The 10667-nt window shown below is 35.6% G+C and overlaps 2 protein-coding genes across 2 annotated transcripts; both read right to left on the minus strand.

Moving 5' to 3' along the window:
- Positions 1-547: 547 nt before the first annotated feature.
- Positions 548-889, minus strand: LOC142178302 (uncharacterized). Its single transcript, XM_075247633.1, has one exon. The coding sequence runs from the start codon at positions 887-889 to the stop codon at positions 548-550; it is 342 nt and encodes a 113-aa protein (XP_075103734.1).
- Positions 890-1441: 552 nt separating this feature from the next.
- Positions 1442-2088, minus strand: LOC142178303 (uncharacterized). The gene is made up of 2 exons (XM_075247634.1): positions 2055-2088; positions 1442-1947 (listed from the first exon to the last, which is right to left on the minus strand). The coding sequence occupies exons 1-2, from the start codon at positions 2086-2088 to the stop codon at positions 1442-1444; spliced, it is 540 nt and encodes a 179-aa protein (XP_075103735.1).
- Between the last annotated feature and the right edge of the window lie 8579 nt (positions 2089-10667).

Below are 10667 nucleotides of genomic sequence, written 5' to 3' on the forward strand. Positions count from 1 at the left end.
AAAGCAGTAGGGACAGACTAACCTTAATACCATCGATACGGAAATGAAAAAAAGCTTGATTACCTACTAGCTAGCCTTCTACCCTAATTCTCGATATCCACGCCCTTCTATCAAGGACCTTGTCCTCGGTAAGCTTCAGTCGTGCCATGTCCTGCCTGATCATCTCTCCCTAATATTTTTTTGGCCTCCCTCTACCTCTTCTCATACCCACCAAGACCAACCGCTCACACCTCCTCACTGGGGCATCTATGCTTTTTATCATCACATGTCCGAACCATCTTAGCCTCGTTTTCTGCATCTTGTCTTCCACGGGATCCACTCCCGCCTTCACCTAAATATCATCATTCCTAATCTTATCCAACCTAGTATGCTCGTACATCTATCTCAACATTCTCATCTCTACTACTCTAATCTTCTGGATATGAGAGTTCTTGACCGGCCAATACTCTGTCCCATATAATATAGTCGGTCTAACCATCACTCTGTAGAACTTATCTTTAAGTCTCGGTGGCACATTCTTATCATACAAGATGCTGGATGTTAGCCTTTATTTCATCCATACTGCTCTGATACGATGCGTGACATCCTCGTCAATCTCCCCGTTTCCTTGGATAACAGACCCCAGATACTTGAAACTTCCTCTCTTGGGGATGACTTGTGAATCAAGTCTCGCGTCCATGTCTGCTTCCTCGATCTCGTCGCTGAACTTGCACTCTGAGTATTTTGTCTTAGTCCTACACAACTTAAAACCTTTAGACTCTAGAATGTGTCTCCAAACTTCCAGCCTCTCGTTAACACCGTCGCGCGTCACGTCAATTAGTACAATGTCATCCGCGAATAACATACACCATGGCACCTCCCCTTGAATATGGCGTGTCAATGCGTCCATCGGTAAGGCAAATAAGAACGGGCTAAGATCTGAGCCCTAGTGCAACCCCATCACAATAGGAAAATATTCTGATTCTCCTCCCACAGACCTCACCCGAGTGTTAGCTCCATCGTACATGTCCTTAATCACCCTAATGTATGCTACAGGAACATCTTTAGTCTCTAAACATCTTCATAGAACCTCCCTAAGGATTTTGTTGTATGTTTTCTCTAGGTCAATGAACAACATATGCAAATATATATTCCTCTCCCTATATTATTCCACTAACCCCCTAATTAATAGCTTTTATAGTCGAACGACCTGGCGTGAATCCTAACTGGTTCTCAAAAATAGATATTGTCCTCGTAACCCTCACTTCAATCACTCTCTCCTAAAACTTCATAGTATGACTAAGCAGTTTGATGTCCCTATAGTTATTGCAATTTTGGACATCACATTTGTTCTTAAACAACGAATCGAACTCTACCTCCATTCTTCAGGCATTTTTTTCGTCCTAAAAATAATGTTAAACAATCCAGTGATCCACTTTAATCCTGCCCTACCCGCGTGCTTTCAAAATTCTACCGGGATTTCGTCTGGTCCAATCGCTCTACCCTTTTTCATCTTACGCATAGCCCCCTCGACCTCCTCAACTTTAATACGCCTACAATACCCAAAATCTCGCCGACTCTTGGATGGCTCCAGATCACCCAGCACAATATCCATATTTCCTTCTTCATTCAAAAGTTTAGGGAAGTATGTCTGCCATTCTCGTTTAATATGTGCCTCTTCCATCAGAACTTTGCCTTCCTCGTCTTTGATGTACTTCACCTGCTCCAGATCACGGGTTTTTCTTTTTCTCACCTTGGCTAGCCTGTACAATCTCTTGTGACCTCCTTTGACCCCAAGTTCTTCGTACAAATGACCAAATATTGTTGTCTTAGCCTCTGATACTCCTACCTTTGCTTCCTTTCTAGCCTTCTTATACAACTCCTTGTTCGTCTGCTTCTTCTCCTCGTATGCACTCTCCACTAACTTCAAATACGCTGCTTTCTTGACTTTCACTTTACCTCGAACCTCTACATTCCACCATCAGTCCCTTTGTGACTACCAGAGTAACCCTTTGAAACCCCTAACACCTCTCTCGCGGCCTCCCTAATGTTGTTAGCTGTCATGGTACACATACCACTCGCGTCCTCACTACTCCTCCAGGCCCCCATATCCAGCAACTTCTCCCCCAACTCTTGAGCTTTGTCCTTAGTGACTATGCGCGGGGTATAATAATATTGACAAGTCGAAGTGTTTTGATGAATTGTTGGAGGATTAAAAGCTATTATAATGGGTAAATTTTAGTTTGTAGTAATTAATATATAAAGTTAAAAGGTAAGATAGTTATAAGAAAAATAACTTTTACTCATAAATAAAAAAAGAATATTTTCCCTTTTAATAAAAATAAATAATCAAACACTAGAAATTAAATTATTTTCGTGAAAAGTACTTTCTCCTTTTTGAAAAATAACCTTCATTATATCACACACACCAAGATTGCCTTCACTTAACATCACATATACCAAGATTCCAAAACAATTTCAATTTTCAAACTTTTTTTTCAACTTTTTTTCAAATATTACTTTTTTAAATACCATATTTTTTATGTCCAAACACCCACTATTAATTATGCATGTGTGTATTTTGGTAACACTTATGGGTGTCGGTTTTTTCGATTTCTTCGGGGTTTTTTAGATTTTTTTTGTTACATGAATATTATTTCAATCTTACTTTATTAGTGTTATAAATAAATTTTTGATAAATTAGTATATGTTTAGTAAGAACTGAATAAATTGACAATCACATGATCAATTAAAAATATTATTATGGGAGAATTCTTATGGTAACACATAGGGCTGCTTAACGGGCGGATCGGGCGGTTATTTACTCTTAACGGTTTGGCTTATCGGTTATCGATTTTTAAATGTATTAATCCGCTAGCCACCCAATAAGATATCGGACGGATTAGTATCGGTTTAGCTATTATCGGGCGGTTATCAGGCGGTTATCAGTTTAGTTTCAGTTGATTAAAATGATGACATTCTTCAGTACCTTATAATGATGACAAACATTATAAATGCCTTTTTTGTAACAGATGAATTGTGTTTTCAACTATTATGCTTAGCTTATAGCAATGGTTGATATTAGAAGTATTAACCTGAGAGCTGTTACTGCTGATTGTGGTTGAAGCTATTGTTGCTCTGTAAATTTCGTTGTAACTGGCTTGTGTCCTTTCTTCTGCTATTCTTTCGGATTTTGCTAAGAAACGTTGACATGAAACTAGTTAGAAATTGCAGTGTCTCTTGGCTTTGCTTTGGCTATATAGTAAATTATTTAAAGCTAATGTTTTGTAACAAAATATGAATGATTCTTGAAGATGGTAATCTTTCTGGAAAAAAAAATATATTATTCTTTGTTTAATTAATATATATATATATATATATATATATATATATATATATATATATATATATATATTCTTAACGGGTTAACGGATTATCCGTTAAGAAAATTGAATAATCCGCCCCCAAATCGATAAGCCGTTAATAAAAAAAATTCAATCCATTCTCCGTCCGTTAAATCGTTAACCCGATACCAATAAGCCATTAAGCTTCAGTTTCGATTCGGTTTTCGGTTTCGATTCGGTTTTGAACACCCCTAGTAACACATGATAGCTTTTCTTTATCTAACAATAATTTTTTATTGATGTACGCTTTCAAGCTTAATCGAATTTTAATAATTAAAAAATAAATCAATATGAAACCTAAAATCTGATATGTTCTATTTAATTTTAAAAATTACCAATAAAATATCATTTTAAATTCGAAAAAAATATAAGAGTTTAATAGATCTTAACATATAAATATGGAAAAACAAAGAGATTGACACATTTCAATCATACTTAATAAGAAAGTGATGATACACATTAGGATAAAGCATTATTTAAAGTAAATAAAATTGATGCACTTATAGTTTTATTAAATATTACATCCTATGAGAAGATCACAAATATTTCAAGATCTCATATTATATAACGTTTTAAAAGTATATATAAATATTATATATTTATATGCCGATTTAATTCAGATTTCTCTACTCCATACGAAACCAAACCTAGTCAGAGTTTTTAATCAGTTTGGTTTGACTTTTCGTTCGTGCGATTATTCGATTTGATTTGAACGACCTTGATCGTGACATAAGCATAACTTTATCTTTTCCTTTTCCTATTTCTACTCATGACCTAATTTCTTAAAAATAATTTTATCAACTCAACCATTAGAATCATGAATACGGATCTACCTTTGGATTTTGATCATGATCGGCTTCTTTTTATTTTAATTTCATTTATCTAATTTCTATCATCTCATGAAAGTCAACTATGCACGTCCTCGCATTTACTATTAGTTTGGCTTTTTCTTAATAAATATGATTATCATGGAAAAATGCATTGTATTGAGGCAATGAACTTTCATGGAAAGGGGCTGGTATGTCATATTTTACGCAATTGAGAGCCAAAAACAACGTTTGACTATATACTTATTTACGTAAATTCACTAAATTAATCAACATTGGCTTGAGAGTGAAGTTGATTTAACTTAGGGTGTGTTTGGTGTATTCATGGAAAATGGATGATTTTATCACTTATTCTCCCTTGTTTAGTTGGTAAGTGAAAAAATTTTTCCGAAAAATATTTTCTAGTGTTTGGTTAGAGAGTAAAAAATATTTTTTAGAAAAATAATTTTTTATGCTACTTTCCTCACCCCCCCGTCCCCCCAAGTCCCCATGTTTCTTGTGCTTCTTCCCCCCCCCCCTACCTCAAATACCCAACGTTTTTAGGACTTTATTTTCTTCAAAAAATTAATTATTCTTCTAAAAACTCACACAACCCAAAAGAACTAATGTGTTGTTTTACGTTTTTTACGCAAAAACAACGTTGAAATTTGTGCTACATAACTAAAAAGAAAATGCTATTTTTTTGGTTGAAAAAGAAAGTACTCTTTCTATAACATGAAAATAAAGTATTCATTTTGTTGACATAAAAGAAAATACATTTTCTACTTCATGAAAAGAAAATACTTTTTTTGTTGAAATAAAAGAATATTTTTTACTACATCATTTTGTTGAAGTGAAAAAAAATACTTTTTACTATACTATTTTGTTGAAATAAAAGAAAATATTTTTTCTACATCATGAAAAGAAAGTACTTAAAATAATAAAAAGTATTATGAAAAGAATATACTCATTTGTTGAAATAAAAAAAAAATATTTTATCTACAACATGAAAAGAAACTACTATTAATAATGTTTCTATTTAGGGTGGGTTGGGGTTGGGAGGGGGGTTGGGGATGGGGAATAGGGTGGAGAAGGTTGAAAAAGAGTTATGAAAAATATTTTTCCTTCTCTTAATAGGAACATTATTTTCCTCAAATTGGAGGAAAATATTTTCCAAAATATTTAATCCAACCAAATATGAAAAAATTAGAAAAATATTTTTCTTCACACTAAACACACCCTAAATTTTATAAACAACAAAATTTTGAAATCTCGCCATCGATAGAATAATATTTTTGAAATGAGTAATCTAAAGATGCCTAAAACCTAAATGGATTTAGATATACTATGAATTATGATTGTGTAAAGAAGCTTTACACATCTAGTGTAATTTAATTTGTTGTAGAACGTTGCTCACCTTATCTTTCAGGTTACTAATTTTGTTTACTATGGCGCGTACTAATATTGTTACTGATCTTTAGATGATTAAAAAGTGTAAGTTAGTTTAAATATTTTTATATTATCAAAGTATAAAAATTGTATAAACTCAAACACAATAATGTCTTGTTAGATGCCATGGTTAATTAGAAGCCATCGTATACTGTAGTGTTGCATTTATTTGCTATGCACCTAGAATAATTTAAGAATTCAATTATCTATCACTCAAAACACAATAATTTTTCTGACGTCTAATTAAACAACAAATGATAATCTCTTATATTTTATCTTATATCACTTGGTTCGTTATGTACTTACACTTAAATTGTACATGTATCGCCCTAGATTCAATGGAGAAGTTAATACTAGCAATTAAGAGCATTTTATTCCACCCAACTCTCAAATTAAAGCAAGAAAAGGAACAAAAATAAAAAGACGCAAAAATTAAATAAAAGGAGAATTAGGTAAAGGTAAATTAAATTGTTAATATGGGCATCTAATATTCTATTTATGGAAACTATCGATCCAGGTGGCAAACAACAGTTGACTATGACATTAATAACGGGATTTTGCATACTATATTGAGACAGTTCTTCACCATTATTATCATCATCTTCTTCTTTCAATTTTATCACCATTTTTCAAGATCCCCCAACTTTGGAATTTTTTTTTTTTTTTTAAGTGAGAAAAAATCAACATTCTTATTGATAATTGTAAAAATAAAATTAAAAAAAAAAAAAGGAATGGATGACCAGTTTTATGTGTCTATCTTCTTCTTCTTTTGGGATAATCTTAGGAGAAGTAAGTTACAGAAATTCAATATCACTTGCAAAGCAATTATATAAAATAGTAAAAATATGTCTAAAGCATTAGTACAAGTTGCATTTCAAAGTCTAATAAAGTTACAACAGTGTTTTAAAAGGCGAGGCGTTTTACATGCCTCAGCGAGGCTTAAGCCCCGAGTCACGAGAGTAAGCCTCATGGGAATTTAATTTTAATATTTTATGAACTATATAATTACAGTAAATATTTTTAAATATGTAAAATTATATAAAATTGAAGAAAATTATAAATAAGTAAAAATATATATATATATTGTCAAGATGATAAGAGCTCAAGGTGAGTAACAATGGAGATCTCTGATGATCTCCATGAAAACAGATGAGAGAGAGAGTTACAGATATTTGAGAGATGAAAATGTACTGTATATTCTCATTATTAGAAGAAGGTTCCAGATATGTACATGTATATATAGACACACGTGTGTCTCACCTCATGCCACAGCTACTTCTAACTAACTAGTGTATTAGTTACAACTAATCACTACTAATACATAAATACATATAGTTCAATACTCAAGTTGGAGCTGGAGGTGAGAACCGCACTGACAACTTGCTGAGAACCCCACAATGTTTAACTCCAGTCAAGGCTTTGGTGAGGATGTCTGCCAATTGAGCATGGGTAAGAACATGAGTCAAATTAATCAACCCTTCTTGAAGTTTGGTTCGTACAAAATGGTAATCCACCTCAGTGCGCTTGGTCTGTTCATCGAAAATAGAATTTCTAGCTATATGGAGAGCTGACTGGCTATCACAAAAGACAGTGACAGGCTTTGAAAATTGAACAGCTAGCTCCTCGAGTAATCTGCACAACCAAGTGAGTTCACCAACAACTTTTCGGAGAGATCTATACTCTGCATCGGCTGAGGAAATGGAGACAGTTTCTTATTTCTTGGACTTCCAACTTATGGGACTATCTCCCAAGAGAACTATATAGCCACTGACTGACCTTCTGGAGTCTGGACAAGCAGCCCAGTCGGAGTCACAGTAGGCCTGTATAGTGTAGTCTAGATCATTAGAGAAGAAGATCCCCCAGTGTAGGATCACTTCTTAGATATTGTAACAAGTGAAAAGCATCCTTAAGATGAGGTTCCCTGGGTGCTGCATAAATTGGCTAAGGTGTTGGACTCCATAAGAAATGTCCAACCTAGTATTAGTAAGGAAGTTCAGCTTTCCAACAAGCTTCCTATAATATGTAGGGTCATTCAAGACAGCACCAACCTTAGCCTGCAACTTAACAGAAGGATCAAGGGGGGAGGACAGTCCATTGTAGGATATACAGTCATATTCTTTGAGGAGATCAAGAGAAAATTTCCTTGTGAGATGAGAACCCCATCAGTTTTGTAAAGAACCTTTAAGTCCAGAAAGTAGTGTAATCTGCCTAGATCTTTGATTTTAAAAGTGCTATGTAGGAATCTTTTCAACTAATTGACCTCATTCATGTTTGTTCCTGTGATAAGCACATCATCAACACAGACAGTTATGTACATAGTGGAGGAGTCTGTCCTTTTGCAAAACAAGGAATAATCATGGAGGGAATGCACATAGCCTCTGGTGTATAATGCCTCAGCTAGCTTGGCATACCATTGCCTACTAGCTTGCTTCAACCCATAGAGAGATTTGTTCAGTCTACAAACAACACCTGGAGTGTGTACCTCAAGACCTGGAGGAATTTTCATGTAGACTTCCTCATGCAAGTCCCCATGGAGGAAAGCGTTACTGACATCAAGTTGAGAAATGATCCACTTCCTCTTTACTGCAATGGCAATGAGAGCCCTAACTGTAGTCAATTTTACAACAGGTGAGAAAGTTTCAGTATAGTCTACACCTGCCTGTTGTGTGTATTCCTTGACTACTAGTGTTGCTTTGAACCTTTTAATTCTCCCATCTGCTTTGTGTTTCACCTTGTAAACCTGCCTATAACCAATGGCCTTCTTTCCTAGAGGTAATGGAATCAAATCCCATGTATGATTGACATGCAGGGCCTCAAACTCTTGAGAGTTGAGACATAGCAGCCTGCCAAGCTAGGTTAAGTGTTGCCTCCTCGTATGAGCATGGTTCATTAATATTGCAAATATTCATCACAAATGAATGACTATCATGAACTAGGGATTCAGGTGGAATATGATAATTCAAAGAAAACAAAGCAGCAAGAGAGGAGGATGAGGTAGCAGGAATGTCTAAGCTTAACTTGGGAATTGAGCAAACATAGTCTTGTAGGTGAGAATGCAGGTGATGTTCTCTTTGAGATCTCCTAAGTGTAGGTGCATGCTCAGGTGGTGGAGATACAGATGGAGAAGCATGGAAAGATTGTAATTCAGGAGAGTGAGAAGGAAAGGAATCGGGAAAGTGAGAAGGAAAGGAGGCAGGATGAGCAACAAGTGGATTATTGGTAATGTCAAAAGAATCAAGGAAAGGAGCAGAGGATGGAGAGGGGCACCATGTGACTGTGGACTAGCAAATGGGAAGAAGGTTTCATAGAAAACAATATCTCTGGAAACATGAATTTTATGAGTGGTGAGATTCAATACTTTATATCCTTTGCTATCAAAAGGGTAACCAACAAAAATATGGGGAACACTCCTGGGTTCAAGTTTATCTCTATGTACTTTAGGCACAGCGGAAAAGCATAAGCAGTCAAAGGATATTAGATATGAATAGGATGGTTTCTTATTGTATAAAAGTTCAAAAGGACACTTGTTTTTTAGCAGCACAATGTGGCAACTATTGGAATCACAAAGCAGCAGTATGGTCAATTAGTAAACCTGCTTCAGCACCTTCAAGGTACCAATAGAGAGGACTGCTGACACTCACCTGAGCAGTGGAGCAGTCAATTTTGCAGGTATTATGGCATGCTCCTCTTCTGTTAGTCATGGTAATTCTCATTGTAAATGTTTCAGAACTATGTCTGACACATGAATAGTGGATTCTAGTGCCTCACGCCACATAACATATAATAAATCTATTTTCATTGAAACTAGACCTTTGTACTATCCTCTGTTAGTTGTACTTCCAAACGGTTATAAGGTCAAGCTGAACTTCCTTACTAATACCAGGTTGGACATTACTTATGGAGTCCAACACCTTAACCAATTTATGCAGGACCCCGGGGAACCTCATCTTAAGGTTAATTTTCATTTGTTATGATATCTAAGAAGTGATCCTACACTGGGGATCTTCTTCTCTAATGATCCAGACTGCACTATCCAGGCCTACTGTGACTCCGACTGGGCTGTTTGTCCTATGAGCTTGAACCATCTTCCTTAACAGGCAACTCCTTAGTAGGTGCGGCATGTGTATTAGCCATGATACGTTTCCCTTTTGTATTAATTCTAGGACCTAGAATGTAGTTCTGGGGATAGCCGTACAGTTTGTAACATCTATCTCTAGTGTGTCCTATGGTTTTGCAATAACCGCAAAAAGGACACGAAGTTCTACCTCCAATGGATTGGTTATCTGCACGATAGTTTGTTCTAAAGTTAGCATTCCCTTGAGTGTTAGAATTGGTATTTCCCTGTGCATTCACGTGAAGAGAAGTCGACTCAAAAACCAGTTGATTGGAGGGTCGCATCTCTCTCTGTTTCTCATCTTGAATGAGTAGAGAAAAGGCTTGTGCTAATGAAGGGAGAGTATTCATCATTAAAATTCTTCCACGCACTATTGTATACATCTCGTTCAGTCCCATAAGAAATTGGATCAAGTGCCTATCCTGCTCTGCCTTCTATAATTTTTCCTTGGCACCACAATTACATTGGCAATTGCATTGTGCTTGCATACTCAGATTGCTCATTTCTTCCCAAAGTTTCTTCATTTTTGTGTAGTAGTTCGTGATATCGAGAGCTCCATGAGTTAGATCATTTATTTATTTCTGGATCTGATACAGTCTAGCATCATTAGTTTGCTCGTAACGATCTTCTAATTATGTCCATAATTCAACATCATCATTTGTATACTCAACACTATCTCTGATGTCCTTCGAAAGGGAAATAAGTATATATGAGGTGACCATATCATCACATCGCACCCACTGGCGATAATCGGCAGACTGAGAATTCGGTCATTTGCACTCCCCACTAATAAAACTAAGCTTGTTCTTAACGGATAAGGCTTGCATAACACTACGCCACCATGAGCGATATCGAATTACATTGAAAGGGGCAGAAACCAGCATAGCCCCAGGGTTATTAGATGGATAAAGGTAA

Source organism: Nicotiana tabacum, chromosome 24 (genome assembly GCF_000715075.1).
Source record: "Nicotiana tabacum cultivar K326 chromosome 24, ASM71507v2, whole genome shotgun sequence".
In the NCBI taxonomy this organism is placed as follows: domain Eukaryota; kingdom Viridiplantae; phylum Streptophyta; class Magnoliopsida; order Solanales; family Solanaceae; genus Nicotiana; species Nicotiana tabacum.

Coding starts and splice junctions, on each gene's coding strand:
- LOC142178302 (XM_075247633.1), bottom strand. CDS start 889: ATGGACGCATTGACACGCCATATTCAAGGGGAGGTGCCATGGTGTATG.
- LOC142178303 (XM_075247634.1), bottom strand. CDS start 2,088: ATGGGGGCCTGGAGGAGTAGTGAGGACGCGAGTG. Junction 1,948..2,054: donor GAGTAGTGAGGACGCGAGTG/GTATGTGTACCA, acceptor GGTGGAATGTAG/AGGTTCGAGGTAAAGTGAAA.